Here is a 20,630-nt window from a genome sequence, read left to right as displayed (position 1 = left end):
TTGACAATAAGAGGGCACTGATTGAAAGTTATAGGTAAGAGAAGCAAAAACGACATGAGGAAAAACTTTTTCATGCGAGTGGTTAAGGGATGGGAACCTTTGCAAGGAGTCGGGGGGGGGGGGGGGGGTGGGTGCGGGGGATCAAAGACAAGAACAAAAGACAGTAAGGAGAATAAGAAAAGTGATAGGCAGAGAAATCAAGGGCCAGAATCAAACAGGGCCACAGTGAAAAATAGTGGGAAGAGGACAAGTAATGTAAAAACAGCAAGCCTTAAGGCTTTATGCCTTAACACGCAGAGCATTCGCAATAAAGTGAATGAATTAATCACACAAATAGATGTAAACGGGTATGATATAGTCGGGATTACGGAGACATGGCTGCAAGGTGACCAAGGATGGGAAATGAACATCCAGGGGTATTTAGGAAGGACAGACAAAAAGCAAAAGTTGCATTGCTGGTTAAAGATGAAATTAACACAATAGTGAGGAAAGATATTAACTCTGACGAGGTGGAATCTGTATGGGTAGAGCTGAGAAACACATAGGGGCAAAAAACGTTAGTGGGGATTGTATATAGACCCCCAAACTGTAGTGGTGATGTTGGAAATGGCATTAAACAGGAAATTAGAGATGCATGTAATAAAGGAACATCTGTAATTATGGGTGAGTTTAATCTGCATAAAGATTGGGCAAATCAAATTAGTCACAATACCGCAGAGGAGGAATTCTTGGGGCGTATACGGGATGGTTTTCTGGACCAATACATTGAGGAATCAACTAGAGAACAGGCCATCTTAGACTGGGTATTGTGTAATGAGAGAGGAATAATTGACAACCTAGTGGTGCGAGACCCCTTGGGGACGAGCGACCATAATATGATAGAATTCTTCATCAAGATGGAGGGTGACGTAGTCGATTCTGAGACAAGGGTCCTGAATCTTAGTAAAGGAAACTACAAAGGTATGAGGCGCGAGTTGGCCATAACGGATTGGGAAACGTTACTTAAAGATATGACGGTGGATAGGCAATGGCAAAAATTTAAAGAGCACATGGATGAACTGCAACAATTGTTTATCCCTGTCTGGTGCAAAAGTAAAACGGGAAAGGTAGCCAAATCATGGCTTACAAGGACAATTAGAGATAGCATTAGATCCAAGGAAGAGGCATATAAATTTGTCAGGAAAAACAACAGACCTGAGGATTGGGAGCAGTTTAGAATTCAGCAAAGGAGGACCAAGCGATTGATTAAGAAGGGGAAAATAGAGTACGAGAGCAAGCTTGCGGGGAACATAAAAACTGACTAAAAGTTTCTACAGGTATGTGAAGAGAAAAAGATTGGTGAAGACAAATGTAGGTCAGAATGTCAGAAACAGGGAAATTTATTATGGGGAATAAAGAAATGGCTGACCAACTAAATGCATACTTTGGTTCTGTCTTCACAAAGGAGGACACAAATATCATAGCAGAAATGTTGGGGAACATGGGGCTTAGTGAGAGAGAGGAACTGAAGGAAATCAGTATTAGTAGAGAAATGGTGTTGTGAAAATTGATGGGATTGAAGGCCGATAAATCCCCAGGGCCTGAGATATGCATCCCAGAGTACTTAAGGAAGTGCCCTAGAAATAGTGGATGCATTGGTGATCATCTTCCAAGATTCTATAGACTCTGGAACAGTTCCTACAGATTGGAGGGTAGTTAATGTAACTCCACTATTTAAAAAGGGAGATAGAGAGAAAGCAGGGAATTATAGACCAGTCAGCCTGACGTCGGTAGTGGTGAAAATTCTAGAGTCCATTATAAAAGATCTTATAGCAGAGCACTTAGAGAACAGGGTAGAATTGGACAGAGTCAGCATGGATTTACGAAAGGGAAATCAGGCTTGACAAATCTACTGGCATTCTTCAAGGATGTAACTAGTAGAGTTGATGAGGGGGAACCAGTGGATGTAGTTTATTTGGACTTTCAGAAGCCTTGAGACAAAGTCCCACATAAGATATTAGCATCTAAAATTAAACCCCATGTGATTAGCGGTAGTGTATTGCGATGGATAGAAAATTGGTTGGCAGACAGGAAACAAAGAGTAGGGATAAATTGGTCTTTTTCCGAATGGCAGGCAGTGACTAGTGGGGTACCACAGGGCTCGGTGCTAGGACCCCAGCTATTCACAATATACATGAATGATTTAGATGAGGGAACTAAATGTAATATCTGCAGATTTGCAGATGACACAAAACTGGGTGGGAGGGCAAGTTGTGAGGAGGATGCAGAGAGGCTTCAGGGTGATTTGGACAAGTTAAGTGAGTGGGCTAATGCATGGCAGATGCAGTATAATGTGGATAAATGTGAGGTTATCCACTTTGGTAGCAAAAACAGGAAGGCTGATTATTATCTCAACGGCTATAAACTGAGAGAGGGGAATATGCAGCGAGACCTGGGTGTTCTCGTACACCAGTCACTGAAGGTAAGCATGCAGGTGCAACAGGCAGTAAAAAAGGCAAATGGTATGTTGGCCTTCATAGCGAGAGGATTTGAGTACAGAAGCAGGGATGTCTTGCTGCAATTATACAGGGCCTTGGTGAGGCCACACCTGGAATAATATGTGCAGTTTTGGTCTCCTTATCTGAGGAAGGATGTTCTTGCTATAGAGGGAGTGCCGCAAAGGTTTACCAGACTGATTCCTGGGATGGCGGGACTGACATTTGAGGAGAGATTGAGTTGGTTAGGATTATATTGGCTGGAGTTCGGAAGAGTGAGGGGGATCTCATAGAAACCTGTAAAATTCTAACAGGACGTAACAGGATAGATGCAGGAAGGATGTTCCCAATGGCGGGGGAGTCCAGAACCAGGGGTCATAATCTAAGGATACGGAGTAAGCCTTTCAGGACTGATATGGGGAGAAATTTCTTCACCCAGAGAGTGATGAGCCTGTGGAATTTGCTACCACAGAAAGCAGTTGAGGCCAAAACATTGTATGTTTTCAAAAAGGAGTTAGATATAGCTCTTGGGTCTAAAGGGATCAAACGTCATGGGGCGAAAGCCGGAACAGGTTACTGAGTTGGATGATCAGCCATGATCATAATGAATAGCGGAGCAGGCTCGAAGGGCCGAATGGCCTACTCCTGCTCCTATTTTCTATATTCCTATGTCTAGAACACACTGCCTGAGATTGTGGTGGAGGCAGGTTCAACTGAGGCATTCAAAAGAGAATTAGTCTATTATCTGAAAAGGAAGAATATGGAGGGTTATGGGGAGAAGGCAGGAGAATGGCACTAGGTGAATTGCTCATTTGAAGAGCTGGTGCAGACAAGATGGGGTGAATGGTCTCCTTCTGTGCTGTAATGATCATGTGAGTATGGCATAAAGCCCATCGAACCTGTTCCACCATTCAATAAGATCATGGCTGATCTGCATGTGGCTTCAAATCCATTTTCCTGCCTGTTCCCTATAACCCTCGACTCCTCTATAATTCAAACTCTGTATCACAGCCATGAATGTATTCAATGACTCAGCCTCCTCAGTTCTCTGGGGTACAGAATTCCAAGCATTCACAACCCTGAGAGAGGAAATACCTCCTCATTTCCATCTGAAATCTTTCTGGAAGTATGCCTCCTTGTTCTAGATTCTCTCACAAGGGGAAACATCCTCTTAGCATCTACCCAGTCAAGCCCATTCAATGTTATATGCTTCAATAAGATCATCTCTCAGAAATTGCAGAATTATAAAGCCCAAGCCTCAAAAAGCACCGAATGATAGGAATTTTATTGAGCAAGCACCTATATAGCAAACAAAATACATAAGCATGAATCCAATTGAATTCATAGCACTGACGTCCTATCAAATCAAAGGGATCCAATCCAGTTTTATAGCTTGGGTCACTAATTCTGCAGATTAAATATGCATTTAGTCCAATTTACAGACAGTTCTGTATTCTCTCTAACTCTTCAAAGTTTGCAAGGTTTTTCAGATTACTGTTTGGCGTGAAGTCATGCTGAGTTATGGTGTTTCTCAATTATAAATAATGAATAAACATTAGCTCCACAGTTCTTATCTCGTGTTCTCACTGTCACTCCCTGACCTGTTAGACTTTGTGTAATATCTAATAAACCTGTTAGACTTTGTGTAATATCTAATAAACCTGTTAGATTTTGTGTAATATCTAATAAACCTGTTAATGTTTAGTAAAACTAAATTCTTTATTTCTATAAACCAAAAGGGAATCAGACTGTTATATGAAAAGGGAGGATGTGCAGGGCTACAGGGAGAAGGTGGCAGAATTACACTAAGTGAATTGCTCTTTTGGAGAGCTGGTGTGGACACGAAGGACTGAATGGCCTCATTCTGCACTGTAGTAATTTTGTGATTCTGTGAACTTGTACCAAATATATTAGCTGTTGCAAAAAGTTACTTTCAGACATATGAAATTCTGGTTTAGCTGTAATCCTCTCCCCCTTCCTAACTGATCTTGCTCAGATAAGCTGGGACTTGAAGAACATTTATAATGTCTAGTATGTCCCTATTCTGGGTTGAAAAGCAAAACACAGGTAAGAGGTGGCAAAAGAGCAGAGCATATAGGTGATAGAAAGGTACACTGAAAAAAAAGTGTCATGGTCCTCAAAAATGAGAGCGGTTTAATAATGCCAGCAACTTTGAAAGATTTCTTTTCCCACATCTGTACATCTAATTTTTTAATTAGAAAGCTGTATGAGGAAGAAATAAATGTTCTATCAGAAAATTAGGTAATGTCTTTTTGCCACCAGAATTTTCTTTTAAATAAGATTGGTCATTTATAGCATTTCACAACTTCCTTTTTGTCTTGTCCCATATTGCAGTGAGAGTTGATGGCAGCCAGAAATTGCATTAGAGTGCCCACGAACTTTATAAGTCGAGAATTAGTTTCACAACCTATGGTTTTGAGATTAAGCTTTCTCTGTGAGATTGGAGGATATCACCATCAAACAATAAAATCATTTGTAAGGTAGGACTGGAGAATGTCAGAATCAAATTGGTTCCTGCCCTCCACCCTGTTAGTCATAGAATCTTACAGCACAGGAGACCATTCAAACCATCACACCTGCGTCACCTGTTTGAAACTTTCTTTCATTGTTTGCACAAACATAAGGTGGAAAAAATTTAACTGGGCTGTAGGTTTCTGAGAGTTCCAATTATGGATTTATTATATAACTATAAAGGTTTTGTCCTTCAAGCTCAATGCACTCACCACCAGGAATAGATCTTACAACATTACCTGGTCTGGTTTATAAAGTTAAAAATTCCTTATTACACTCCCCACCCCTTCAGAGTTTCCATGTTTATTAATTCTCAATCTTATGGGGGCGTGGCATATGATGTCTGTGATACTATCAATGTGACTTGTGGTGAAAATCAAAGAGGACAAGGTACAGCAGTAGATAACAAAAAACTTGCATTTATGTTGTTACGACCGAGGCAGGAGGAGTGCACTGTTTATTCTAGTTCCAGTTCTCCATGGATCACAACACATATTTAAATTTCTTCCCGCTTACCGATAGTCAATCACACTCTATTTTTATCCCAGCATAAAACACACCAACCAGTTTTTTTAACAAAAAAATTATTAGTTTATTGTAAGACAAGTCTTAACCAGGAATGAAGTAAGGTATAAACACACAGATTGAAGTATAAAAGTTCCCTTTTTATCTTAGCCCCTCACACTCAACACACACACACACAAACACACACACACACATACATAGGTTAACCGGAAAAATAAAAGGGAATTTTGCTTTAGAGCCCTGTTGCAAAAAAAAAAAACACTTAGGCTGAATACTTGCTCATTCTTAAAGGAAAAAAAGATATGGAAAGATATCCTTTGTTTTGGTTTGGCATCCCAAATGCGTATAGATAGCTGTCACTGGGATCTTCCCAGACAGTTCTTTCCAGGTAATGTTGAAGATCAGTTTGGACGGCTTTCCAAGAAATGCAGCTACAGAGGCTTCAGATAGGCCGTAGAGCAGATATGCGGCATCAGTGGTTTCAGTTTCTACACATTCAACAGACAGGGTTTCTTCAAATACAGGAGGAAAGAGGAGAGTGACGCACTGGATATGCAGGGTTTCTTTCCAAGAGAGAAAGAGATGAGCTGGGTTCTTTGGCAGACAAAAAACAACAACTGTCTTCCAAACAGTTCACACTCTAACCCACTGTCCAAAGCAAAACCAAAACACTGTCACAAGAATTAAGCCTCCTGACCCCGATCAATCTTGACCTGTTACTTCTCTGTAAACATCTTCTCCAAGTCAAAACAACAAGCTCCCTGTTGGTATTTTATCTGAAAACAGATGCCTTCCAGTAAGGGCTTGTTTACAAGCCATGTCCAGGAATCCTTCTGGTGACCTCTTCTTAAAAAAAAAACCACAGTTCAGCATCTCAAGCTTCCAATTGAATCAATGTCCATAATTCAACTATAAGTCTTTAAAACATATTTTACAAAAAATAGAAGCACTCTCATAACAATGTACTGTTTATTTGGCAATTAAAGAAAATACTAAGCTGCTTCACGTTGAAGGGATGGGGGATTTTAGTTACAAGGTTAGGTTGGAAAAACTGGGGTTGTTCTCCCTGGAGCAAAGGATATTGAGGAGAGATTTAATAGAGGTGTACAAGATTATTACAGGCTTATAAAAATTAGTCAAGGAAAAAGTGTTCCCATTAACTGATGGTACAAGGACTAGAGGACACAGATTGAAGGTTTTGGGCAAGAGATGTGGGGGAATGGGAGGAAGAACTGTTTTTTTCTTAAATGCAGTGAGTGGTAATGATCTGGAATTCACTGCCCACGAGGGTGGTGGAAGCAGAGACAATCAATGATTTCAAAAGGAAATTGGATGGGCACTTGAAGGAAATAAATTTGCAGGGCTACAGGGATTGAGTAGGGAAATGGGACTGACTGGATTGTTCTGCAGACAGCTGGCATGGACTCATTGGGCCGAATGGCCTCCTTCTGTGCCATAAATGATTCTATGAAATCCAATGCTAGTAGAAATAGGCAGACTAATGGCATGGCAGATGCTATTAGATGCACAGAGAAGAGTGGCAAGAACTGCTTTATTGAGGATGTCCCAGAGGAGAGGAAGAAAGTGAATTAAATGTGTGCAATGAATAATAGGACCGTAGAGGAGGCCAGACTCAGTGCATGAAAGGACATAGGTTGGAACATACGTACGTATGAATTAAGAGTAGGCCATTCGGCCCCTCAAGCTTGCTCCGCCATTTGATAAGATCATGGCTGATCTGAATGTGGCCACAACTCCACTTTCCTGTCTGTCTCACACTTGACTCACTTGTCTATATCAAGAATCTAACTCAGTCCCAGAAAAGAAAGCAAGGCCAAAGAGGGAATTGTAAACAAGGGCACAGCAAATATCACATCTTTATTCAAGAAAGGAAAGAGACAGAAAGCTGGAAACTATAGGCCAATTAACCTATCTGTCATAGGGAATTTATTAGAATCCATTATTAAGTAGATTATAGTAGGATACTTAGAAAATCATAATGGGATCAGGCAGAGTCAACATGGTTTTGTGAAAGGGAAATAGTGTTTAAATAATTTATTAAAGTTCTTCGAGGACAGAATGCAAGATGGATAAAGGAAAACCTGTAGGTGTGGTGTACTTAGATTTCCATAAAGCATTTGATAAGGTGCCACAAAGGTTACTATGCAAGAGCACATGGTGTAGGAGGTAACATATTAGATGGATAAAGGACTGGTTAGCTAATAGGCCAACAGGAAGCAGAGAGCAGGGATAAAAGGGTCTTTTTCGGGTTGGCAAGCTGTAACAAGTGGAGTGTCACAAGGATCAGTGCTGGGGCCTCAACTATTTACAATTTATACCAATGAATTGGATGAAGGGACTGAATGTATGGTAGCTAAATTTGCCGAAGAAACCAAGATAGGAAGGAAAGCAAGTTGTCAAGAGGTGGTAAAGAGCCTAGAAAAGGATTTCGATAGATTGAGTGAGTGGGCAAAAATTTGGCAGATGGAGTACAATGTGGCAGGAAGAATAGAAAAGCAGTATACTATTTAAATGGAGAGGGACTGCAGAACTCTATGGTACAAAGGGATCTGGTTGTCCTGGTACATGAATCACAAAAGGTTAGTATGCAGGTACAGCAAATGATTAGGAAGACAGATGGAATACTGGCATTTATTGCAAGGGGAATAGAGTATAAAAATAGGGAAGTTTTACTGCAGCTGTACAGGACCTTGGTAAGACCAAATCTGGAGAACTGTGTACAGTTTTGGTCTCCTTATTTGAAAAAGGATATAATTGTGTTAGCAGCAGTTCAGAGAAGGTTCACAACAAATTCTGAGGATGAAGGGCTTATCTTATGAAGGAGGGTTGAACAGGTTGGACCTATACACATTTGAGTTTAGAAGAATGAGAGGTGATCTTATTGAAACGCAAGATCCTGAGGGGTCTTGATAGAATGGATACCAGGATGTTTCCTCTTGTGGGGGGAGACTAGAACTAGGGGACACAGTTTAATAATGAGGTTTCCCTTTTAAGACAGAAATGAGGAGAATGTTTTTTCTCAAAGGGGCATTAGTCAGTGAGATTCTCTTCCCCAGAAAGCAGTGGAGGCTGGGTCATTGAATTTATTCAAGGCTGAATTAGATAGACTTTTGATAGACAAGGGAGTCAAGGGTTATGGGGGGCAGACAGGAAAGTAGAGTTGAGATCATAACCAGATCAGCTATGATCTTATCAAATGGCGAAGCAAGCTCAAAGGGCTGACTGGCCTAGTCCTGCTAAGTTCTATGTTCCTATTTGACATTTAGCGCATTGGGGATAGACTGTCAATTAATACTTTGGGCTTAGTGCAAGACATGATGCAGGTAACCGAGGCTGATGAGGAAGGTATTGGAAAAGTCGACTCAAAGTAAGATTTTTTCACAGCTGGTACTTGGGTTTAATGCTATTAACTAATGGAATTAAAGTCTTGGTGATGGGTCATGAATGAAATTAATTTGGCAATCTCAGCCTAGTTCCTAGCAAACATTGCCCAGCACCGATATAACAGAGGACAAACACTATTGCCACAACCTAATGCAAAGAGGGAAAGATCATCTGGATTGCTCAACAATTTGCAAAAACTATTTCAGGTATTATTGAAACCATGCACCTTTGTATTAATATAGAAAGGATTTATTTTAGTATTTTCAAATTTTCTATCTGCTCAACAATTCTGCTTACAGGGGCTGGTTGGGCAGGGGAGGGGAGCGGGTAACAGGGCAAAGAGTTAATTCAGGTCAGAAGAAATACTTTTCCCTTTATTAATAGTGTTACAAAAGTGCTTCTATATTTTTTTGTTAAGTATATGTTTTTGAGGACTTGTATTTAAATTGTGAAGAGGGATTCACTGGAAGGTTTAAGATTTCAGAGGCTGGACTTTGCTTTGTTGTTGACAGTTCATTGAAAGGACACGGAAATGTTGTTTAAAAACAGTCTTGCTGGAAGAAGTAATGTGCTTTAAACAATAAACGACGGACACCTTGATGACCAAGGGAAGATGTTCATAGAGAATCGATAGGTCAAGATTTATAGGGGTCAGGAGGCTTGATTCTTGGGATATTGTTTTTGGTTTCGCTTTGGACAGTGTGTGGGGTGTGTATGGTTTTGAAGATAGTTGGAGAAAATCAGCCCTGAGAGCAGCCACCATTAGCTCACCCACTTCCATCTTCGAGAACTTCCTGAGAATCAAGTGTAAGAAATAGAGAAACTGATGCAGCATTTCTCCTGAAAAGCCTGAGAGAAACCACCGATGCCACATTTCTCCCAGAAAAGCCTGCCAAACTGATCAACAATTGCCTGAAAAGAACTGTTCTAGAAAGATCCCAGTGACAGCCGTCTATGCATATTTGGGATGCCAAACCAAAAAAGGACGACTGACATTTTTCCATATCTTCTCTTTTTTCAAGAATTAGCAAGTATTTGGCCAAAGTATTCTTTTTTGTCTTTTTTTGTAACATGACCGCTGCAGAGAGAATTTTTGTATTTTTTCAGTGTGTGAGAGGAATTTAAAAAAGGGGAACTTTCATATTTCAATCTGTGCATTAATGCTTTGCTTCATTACTGCTGGTCTTGTTTTATAATAAACTGATAATTTTGTTGTTTATTAAAGAAACCTGGTTGGTGTATTTTATTCTGGGATAAAAAGAGTAGAATATATGATTGACTGCATTGGTAACTAGGCAAACATTTTTTAAAATGTTGTGACCTGTGGAGAAGTGGAACTCGAAAAGACAGTGCACTCCTCCCACCTTGGTTGTAACAATAATTAATGCTAATATAAGTGACAAGGATTACAAAATATCAATCCAAATACATAATTGTGTGTCCACAACAGAAAATGGTACTGTCATGCGGATAAGGTTCATTTTAAACTCCGGAAAGAAAAGATAAGGCGGCTGAGAAATAAAAGTCAGGCTTACTGCTTGTTATGGCCTTTTCCTGGTCACATAACCTTTCATAGCAGAAAATCTTCGATCAGAGAAAACTCTGATGGAAAGTAAAAAAAGCAAAATTCCACTGTCGGGGTTAAGGAAATATGCAAATACAAAATAGAATCAGCTCACATGACATTGTTAGCAATTTATTTTTGAAAAAAAGTATAAGTTACAGATGACCTTAAATTCAGCAAGTGAGCCAAGGTGGATACAATAAAATTCATGGATTTTTTTTTCAACCAATGGCATAAACACTGTACTCAAGTAGTTGTAGCAGCAGTCAATTGTAAACAGCTTATACAGATAATGCTGAAAAGTCGTACTCCAATATCAGAGGTCTACTTTAGGCAAAATTACACTGCTATTTAAGACTCACAATTAAAACCATATCTCCCATTTTCACTAAGTCACATTGCATAAATAACATGTTTATCATTAGACATTGAACAAAATATATATATTATATACAAACACATATACCAAAAGACAATTAAGCTCAACAACCAACAGATTGCTGTGAGAGGTCCTGAGAAGCACCAATCTGATACCTGCATGTTAGCACATTTCTCCTGAATCTGAGAAATGCATGCGCAGATCTTTTAGAAAGGTAATGTTTATAAGTTACTTGATTCATTTTAGTGCACACAGATGAGTATTAAAGAGACAACTATGGCTTCAAATATAAATGCAGTGCCTAACATTAGTTTCAAAACTGGATATACAGAACACCATAATGAAGTGCAAACATACAAGTTATGCATCTTTCATAAATCATTAGCATTATATAAACTTCACAAGTTGCAAGCGTTGCATTTTTATCCATGCTCCACCTATACCCATCTGTCCCTATCCTTTTCTTTTTACTTCGAACATCTACATTATTTGACTAGAGAAGATTGCAAGGCTGGGTGAATTTTCTTGCAAGTAATCCTAGACTAGTGATAAAAATGCAGGAACCCACTTGAATTTACAAGTTCTTTTTCTTATATTTAAGAAAATCAAGCAGCAGCTAGCACTATACTTTTAATCAAATACGAGCTGTCCTGAAAGACTATGCCTGAATTAATATTTTGGATTCAAAATTGTAGGACTTGATTTTTGTTTTTGAGGTTGCAGAGTCATCATTGACCCCCCCCAAAAAAGCCCTAGCTCAGCAATAAGTGCAACAATATTAATGTTGACTATGGATATAAAGGTTGTAATCTGAATCTTGTATATTAGATATTCTTGGGTCAGTAGAACAAATCAGGTTTTAGTAGAGTTCATGATTTAGAAAACAAGATAGTTTTAATTCTAGATTTATGGAGGTTACAGCTAACTAGAAAAGCAGTGAACTTTAAGATGTGTACATCCCATTGCACCTGTAACTATAGCAATATAAAATGACCAATGCATCTTAGTATGTGAGGGGGATTAACTTAAGTACTGAATTTAACATTTAAATTTTGGTAAATGAAACGGAATTACAGGAACACAAGGCATCGTTCATCAATTCCAAATTATTGCAGAGGACATTTCTGGTTCGATCTGTAAACATTTAATTAAAACAGCAATTTTTTTTTTTGGGGGGGGGGGGGCTTCTGATGGAGCTCTCAAATTAAAATTTTGACAACTTGTATCACATAAATGAATTAGAATTTGTAATGAATGACAATTATAATCACTTCAGTTGATAAAGATATTCCTTGCGACACCTGTACTGGTATTCATGCAATAACATGTTGAGAACTGTTGGAACTTCAAGCTCTGGTCAATTTATAGAAGCCTTACAGAGTAATATTTTGAAGCTCCTTGCCGATACTCCTGAATTCTGCTCATGGACAGACCCATGTACAGTTCATATCTCTGTTTTGAATGATGTTTATCCTGAAAATTGAGTTTTACGATGTTTGCTAGCCATTAAATATAGTAAAATACTTATTACACCCTGAACTTTGTTTCTGTAAACAGCTGCTATAAGTAGTCTTCTCATAGAATCAAGTAATTATAAATTATATAAAATTTAAATAGAACCGGATACAAGCTCATATGCCGGTAAATAGTTTAGTTAGCTTTCAGCATTGACTAGAAGAACCAGCAGTTAAATTACTAGTATTATATACTATGAATTAACAAGGTAGCTGTAAATTTTACTGTAAGACAAGTATATGCAAACCAATAAAATTGCAATCTTCCTTTTTTAGGGTTGAGCCTTGAACTAAATTCATTTTCCACTAATAACAACAGCTTCCATTTACATAGTGTCTTTGACATAAAAACATTGAGGCACTTCAGAGAAGATGCACGGAAACAAAAGCTGGGCCAAGAAAGGTGACCAAAAGCTTGGTCAGAAAGATGAATGTTGATGAGATAAAGGGATTTCAGAAGAGAATTCCAGAGATTAAGAACCAGGTCTTTCACACCATGTCTTTCATTTTAGTTAAAAATTAAGTAGTTGACAAAATTATCATCCACGGTATATAACCTGGCAAGATTTAGCCAAAAGGTGGTTTCCAGCATTTTCTTTGTTTTCCTACTAAAGTGCCAATATTGCAACCTGTAGCACCTGAATTAATCAAATCCCACCTCCCCCACAAAAAAAAAGAAAATCTGTTTAAAAAGAATTGTTCAGTTTAGGGTATACTAATAAGCCAGTCATCCTAAATCAGCAATTAGCCATCTTAAGAAACAAGTTTGATTATTAATTACTCTGAAACCTGTATTAATATCTTGCTTAAGCTACGGTAAAATTTAATATCTAAAATTGCCAGGCATGAAGGATCATCCTGAAGGCACATTATTAATCCACAAAAATCAAAGCTCTTGAATTACAGGACAGTGGGATCAATAGCTGACAGAAGTTACTAGTCCACAACAAACACACCCCTTGTTCAACTATAAACTAACAAGTACTTACTGTACTTCAAACTCTCAGGCTTATTGGGAAGGTTTATAAAAGACCTGCACAAAAAAAATCAGTATGTGGCACACTGTAGTGTGCACGAACTAGTATTGAAATGTATTTGCTAATCCATTGTCAAATGCATTGATCTCTGTCTGGCAGATCCAAGTTAATTTCAAGCCCCATTTCTCGTGTATTCATGAGTTAATCTGAACTTCTTTCAACAAACTATATACCAAAAGCCATTTAAAATATGTTAATTTACAATTACATCTAAAATATTTGATGAATATGAAATTGCAATTTTTAATTGAAGTTACAATTCACAATATTGTAAATGGAATAAACCTATTAGATATATACTCTGTACTGACTATACACTTGCTTCACTTTTGACCTAATCTGCTGTTACAACATTTTAAAAGTTTTCAAACCATATTAAGGTCAGAATGTCAGGGAAATAATTTTAGTCTTTGGGCAATTTTGTAGTCAACCACTTTTAATTTTCTCATCCTTGCACCAAACACCAGTTCCTGTAGTTAAATTAAAAACAAACTCCATTGCTGCAATACTGCAGTACACTCGGTAATGTCCTGGGCTTAAACATACTGCTCAATTTTGTGAAAATGGAAATTCTTCTGTAATATTAGGAAAAATCATACAGGAAATCACCCAAGGGTTCACAGGAAAATTATATGGCTACCGTTTGAGCTTACTGCCTTACTATACTCATAACCATACATTATTTTACATGCTCCTATCAATATTAGGTTCCAAGAATGTCCGACTGTAATGTTAATTAATGCCAATTGGGCACTGATTGCTTATTCAAGTCTAATTTCGAATAAGATTGCTCAGATTAATGTAAGACAGCTTATGCTGATTACTCAAAGAAATATTTTTCTCAGAAACCAGTTCTAACCCTAATTCTAACCCTTTTCCCCCTACTGTAAAAAAAAAAGCCTCGTGATCACATTCACATTACCTCCTTTTACTTAGTCATTCCTCACCTAGGTTAGCAATTTAGGACACATTATGATTTTTATATTTTTGTTCTCCATTATCCTTTCATAATTTACAAGATGCTCACAGGTGTATATCGTGCCTATTAGCAGGATAAACTCAGCTTTAATACAGAGGTTCTATACATTGAATATAGGAATTACATGAGCCTGAGCTGCATTGGTTAGAAAATGTAATTAACATATACAGAGGGAAATTATGATATTCTAATGGACAAAACCGGAGGCTTTTTAAAAAAAAATTTCCACATATTACAAGAAATCTCTAACAGGCAATTAAATTTTTTTTTTAAATTGGAGTTTAGTCACTATTTGTTTCAGGAGCAGCATATTGTCATCAGATTATGCTCGTGTCAAAAATCTACCTTTACTATGCAGCTGCAAAGTTGTATTGAATCATCAAGTTTAGGTGATGGAGATCCATTAAAAAAATTTGACCATTTCCTGTTTGCGAAGCACAGAGTTCATGACTGACAAATATAAAATCACATTTTGGCTCTTTGGCTGAAGTCAGAGCATGCCTTATACTGATAACTATAGAGGAACAGATCTTGCAAAACATAAAGATTAAATCAGTTAGAAAAACCCGAACTTAATGTGATCTCTGCATGATTGAGTACAAAAAAGACCTTTGCCAACTATCCCTGTTATAATGTAAACGTGACCTGTATAAAATAGTTGTCCTACTCATCATCTTACAATTCCATACCATTAAAAAGCACAGACATTTTCCTATTTTCTCTGTGCCCTTTCTGGAATTTTGAATCATTTATTAACGAAAAAGGCACTATGTCCCAGTATAATCTCTTAAGGGTTTTGGGACCTCATGTGGACATCAACACTGGGTGAGGCCAAACTAGTCTTCTTCACTTATCTTTTAGCTGAACAATTAGCAGCTACGCTACTAAATTACAATACATTTGTCTTTTATGTTGAATAGGATTGAATAAAATGAATGGAATAAAAGAAATTGTACGTAACTGAAAATTCTAATCCCAAGGAACTGCATGACAAAAATACTATAAATTATTCCAAAATTTCTTTTAAAAAAAATCAGAGTATATAAAACAATCAACCTCTCTCCCACCCAGCACACAACACCCACTCCTCCCCCTCCCAACAAAAATCTGACCTTGCATGAAGGCACAATGCTACAAAATGTATTGGTGGTGCTCTTAAAATTTGACTTCTACATCTACAAGCTCAGGATGCCTCTAGCAGGCTCACAGTAGTACTGCAGCTGTTTGCAAAATGCACAGTAAGAGTCCTATGCACATTTAAGCTACCAGCAGAAATATTAACAATTCAATAATTTACTGAATAGTTTTTCCCCAATCCTCATCTTTTTGTTCATCTCAAATTGTTCTGATTCTGATTCCAGATATGAGAAACTCTAGGAAAGACTCAAACTACTGTGATTGTTTTCACTGTGGCAGAGAAAGCTAAAAGGTTTATAACATTACAATGAAGGGGTTTAAAAAGGTGAACAGAGAAAGTCCAGCACCTCTGGTTGGGGAGTCAGTGATGAATGTTCATCAATTTAAAACGATCACCAAGAACGTGAGAGAGATTTGTAGAAATTTCTTTACTCGGTTGTTAAGAGCATGGAAATTTGTACCATATAAAATGAGGGACAGATAGTTTTACCTTTTAAAGCAAAAAGTGAAAGCAGGACAGTGGGATTAGTTTTGGATTTATCGGTAAGGACACAATGGTCTCCTTTTCTGTTGTAAACTTGTATGGCCCTATAAAGTATTTCAAAGAAACATGTTTTTAGGCATTAAATATGTTACTGCAAAGGGTGAACTGGCACAGAAATGTAACCTGGCTTTTCATCTCCAGTCCACACTGAGATGAGAGTCTCTTCAACTGCTGCCCACTTGAAATAGGATTCAAATCAACTCAATGCAGTCCCTTCTGGATAAGTATGTACAGTGAAAAACTGCTTTTAATTTGATACTAACTTGGTGATGTGAGAAATAGAAAGCAATACACTGTTCTTCTGAGATGCAGTCCGTTATGTGTTGCTGAGTTTGGAGATAAGGCACATTGTTGCAACAGAGTAAAGGGAGCATCACTCTGTATCTAAGGATGTTTACACTTAAACTGAGAGTGCTGGCTGAAAGGGTCTGAAATAGGAAAGTGATCTTATTTCCCAGCATAACCAGCATTCACTTTGTTGAGTTAACACATTTATTTTATTTAATTTAATTTAGAGATACAGCACTGAAACAGGCCCTTCGGCCCACCGAGTCTGTGCTGACCAACAACCACCCATTTATACTAATCCTACATTAACCCCATATTCCCCATCACATCCCCACCATTCTCCTACCACCTACCTACACTAGGGGCAATTTACAATGGCCAATTTACCTATCAACCTGCAAGTCTTTGAATGTGGGAGGAAACTGGAGCACCCGGCGGAAACCCACGCGGTCACAGGGAGAACTTGCAAACTCCGCACAGACAGTACCCAGAACTGAACCCGGGTCGCTGGAGCTGTAAGGCTGCGGTGCTAACCACTGCACCGCCCCTAACCCTCTACTATGAAATGGTCATATTTGGCATGTTGATGCATTTACAATTTTTGTAACATAGTTTTCATATACTTAGCAATACAAATGCTAAATTTCCATGCGCGATACAAAAAAAAAGTATTGCAGACCTTGTAATAATAAAAGACGGCACAACAAAAACAGCTAATTGCACTCATCCATATGCTGGCTGGACAACTGTCTATATCACACCTGATTTATTTGTTCATTTGCGGTGACTCAACTTAAATTACCAGACTAAATTGTAAACAGAGTTTAAAAAATGAAAATGGCTTAAAATTTGACAGATAAGGCAGAATTGTAACATCACAAAGTAGTTCTAATGAAAAGGTCATTGACTCTGTTTCTCTCTCCACAGATGCTGCCCGACCTGCTGAGTATTTCCAGCATTTTCTGTTTTTATTTCATAAAGTTTGAGTTTGCTATATCACTGAAGTTTCACCATGCATTTGAGTCATGCAAAATACTTTAAAAACAAACCCACAAATATTAAAAGACCTACAAGCATTCAAATGGCACAATGCTGATATTTCTTTCATGTGCATGTATACTATGTACAAGATATCATGATTGTGTTTAAAAGAGTTTAGTCCTGCACCAATTAGAACATTTTCACTATGTTAGAGTAAATGTGAATTAAAAGTTAGCTTTAGATATAACTTTCTAAAGCATTTCTTCGATTATGTTTGGGAATGACCAATAAATAAAATTGTCTTGATTCATCCATAATTTAAGCCATTTTTCCTTAATAATCTTTAAGATGGAGACCAAAGCCTAGCAGTCAACATGATGCTGGCAAGATCTTAACTTTGTTAATCAATCAGGATCACAAGATTTGGCCCAAGTGCTAATCAAATTACACATAGAAAAAGTATTAATACATATTCAGTTTGTCAAATAATTCCATGCATAGGAGGCACCATTGTGTATTTGAACTTGATTAGCAACTCTTTGAGGCTTCTGGACTGGGACATCTACAAACCTGCTTTTTGTCGTACCTTCAGTTTAACTTTGAGAACTGGTACATGAGCTTCAAATGGGAACATAAGAATCTCACTGCCCATGTACAAACTTCACATTGGGAAATCAGTAAAAGGCTGCTTTCTTCGAGATTCAGATATTTTAACTTATTTGGACTGATCCTACTTTCATTAATTTAAAGTACCTATACAGTCAGTAGATAGTCTTTCTGCTTCTATACAATCATAATTGTAAATAAATGAATGTAGCAGGCTGACAGTATAATATCTATTGTGTTTTAAAGTAGTTGAAATAATGCGGTGAGTATCTTATTACAGCATGGCTACCCGACCCAAACCGAACCAGACGACATGTCGGGTTCAGGTCGGCTCGCTCTTTCGGGTCTGGCATTCGGGCTTGGGTCGGGTTGGGTTGGACACAGTGACAGCCAGGACGTCAAGGCGGTAAACGTGCATCCGGACTCCGCACTAGTCTGCAGTGAGTGATTCCATCCAAGGTAGAGCACAACCTCTTTAATATAAATCAACTTCCTTCCGGTGGTTTAGGTGCAGGGAAAAAAAAAATCAAAGGACTCGGGTTGGGTCGGGTTTCAATTGCAGACCCCGGGCAGGCCTTTACATCTTATGAGGTCTCAGTTGCATTAAACTGTGGTTAAGGGGATAATTGTTAGCCCTGCGATACATTATCCCATTATACATATAAAGAGTGCAGATTTCTGTTGATAGGATTTTCGGCCTGCCCATGGAAGCTCCTTTTTTGCTAGGAGTGCAAGTTATTAGGAGAATGCCTAAATAATAGCGATGATTCAAAGGAATGAAGAATTTTTAAAAAAGATTACAAGTACACCAGAGCTTGTCGACACAAGTCAGGATTAAGGTCCAAGGATGCGCCTGTGATTTCCATGAGCTGATCACAAAACAGTTGTTAAATTACAAAAAGGCATCCCCTTGGAGCAATGGAACTACTTTAAATCTTAAGACTCCTCTAAAATGAATATTCACAACAATTTAAAAGTATATAGGCACATAGCTCATTTTTCTAGAGTTATTCTGAAATAAAAGACTTTCCAAATATGTATGACGCTTGCCCATGTATTTAGATACGTGTAAGGAAAAAAAAACAACCCAAATGTCAGACTCAGAAACCATTGGCAATCTACATATTAGTATCCATAATTCTCAGGCACCTAATACTATTTGTTGGGTAAAGTAATTTTAAAGGCTATCACACTTGGGAGTTTAACTTTTACAACTATTAAAACATAAACCTTTTGTTAAATATAGTAAACTAGAATGAGAGAAGTCTAATGCAATTCCTACTATGTAAACAGGAATTCAAGAATGAGGGCTAACCTTTTCAAACAACCAACAATTTGATCAGCTCATGGTTTAATCATCTCAGCGTGAAAGAAACCCTTAAAATTCCATTTCATTCCTAGAGATCAATAATTCCAGTACATTCTAGGAATGTGAGGTAGATAACATTATTCTGGCCATCACACCTCCCCAAAGTTGGTGTGTCCAGTCTCTTTAGCATGCTCCTTAGCCTCTACCTGACCCACCAGCCCCTTTTGGCAGATTACACATCGCAATGTGAATCTATTCAGATCAGTAAATTGTCGTTTCTTTCTAGCTTCGTCTGCCAACTCCAGTGCCAGAGCAAGCACAACATCATCAGCTGTAGAGAAGATGGTTTGTGGGGGTGTTTCAGGATCTTCAAACTGTTGTTCTAATGGATCATAATGGATCCCATCATAAATCAGGAGGACACGCTTTGTGTAGCCTATATCCTCTCCAAACCTGTCGACTCGGACAGTTTGTGTGTCCACTACACAGATCTCACACTGGTAAAACTTGGATAGAATAGAGATTTCAATGGCTCCTCCCCACGTGTCATTCTGTCGAATCCAATTGCAGTAATCCCAATTACTTTTTCCCAGCACAGCTTCTGTGTATGTATCAGAGTCACTTTCCACAATTTGTGCTATCAGGTTTCGCATTTCTGGAGCACAGTTTGGCTCACAAATACCTCCTTCTACCACATAGTGGATGCTCCTGAAGAGACATGAATTATCTGCAGGGACAACATGCCGGGTCAGCTGTTGGAAAGTATCCTTATCGGAACTTTTAGCACCAAACTTTGACACAGATGCTTTGGTCTTCAATGCATCCCTTTCCTCTTCCACAATCAAAGTATCTCCTGCAAGAAAAACAAACATACTGATACTTTTAATGCAACCGAACTAGCTTACTTTAGAACAAATTCAAGAGTTATTATCATTAAATAATTAAAAGGAGTCACAAACATGAGCTTAATACTGACCATTTACACAAAAATAGAAAATACACATATGCACAGAAAAAATTTAATTTAATGAGAGACTTATTTAAAAAATTGCATCAACAAGAGAATCTTTTAAATGGCCATGCATACACTCAAATAATGTAGCTCTCTAAAATCTACTTGTGACGATTATGACAGTTTGTGCGTATTGGCATCAAGCAAAATATGCAAAATTCTAGTGACTATTTAAAACAGATTTTTGTAATTCAGAAATGTTTGCAAGGAATTGGGATATTTAACATGGTTCACACAACCTAGTCTATCTTACAGTTACATATCCACTATTGATATATCTTTAGATGCATGTCTGCACTTGTTTGTTAATTACACTTCAAGTGTCACACACTGGCAAACATATT

The 20,630-nt window shown here is 38.0% G+C and overlaps 1 protein-coding gene across 2 annotated transcripts in view; it reads right to left on the bottom strand.

Annotated features, from left to right (window-relative positions):
* Positions 1-11,620: 11,620 nt before the first annotated feature.
* The window catches only part of yod1 (YOD1 deubiquitinase), a 36,171-nt gene continuing 27,161 nt past the window's right edge, over positions 11,621-20,630 (bottom strand). For both annotated transcript variants that reach the window (XM_068057258.1, XM_068057260.1), the window contains exon 3: positions 11,621-20,127. In XM_068057258.1, coding sequence (XP_067913359.1) covers positions 19,424-20,127 — 704 coding nt within the window. In that variant the 3' untranslated portion in view covers positions 11,621-19,423. The remainder of the gene's footprint in view (positions 20,128-20,630) is intronic.

This window comes from Heterodontus francisci, chromosome 25 (genome assembly GCF_036365525.1).
Source record: "Heterodontus francisci isolate sHetFra1 chromosome 25, sHetFra1.hap1, whole genome shotgun sequence".
Classification (NCBI taxonomy): domain Eukaryota; kingdom Metazoa; phylum Chordata; class Chondrichthyes; order Heterodontiformes; family Heterodontidae; genus Heterodontus; species Heterodontus francisci.
The sequence above is the reverse complement of the archived record's forward strand: the minus strand, read 5'-3'. Positions and strand labels throughout refer to the sequence as shown.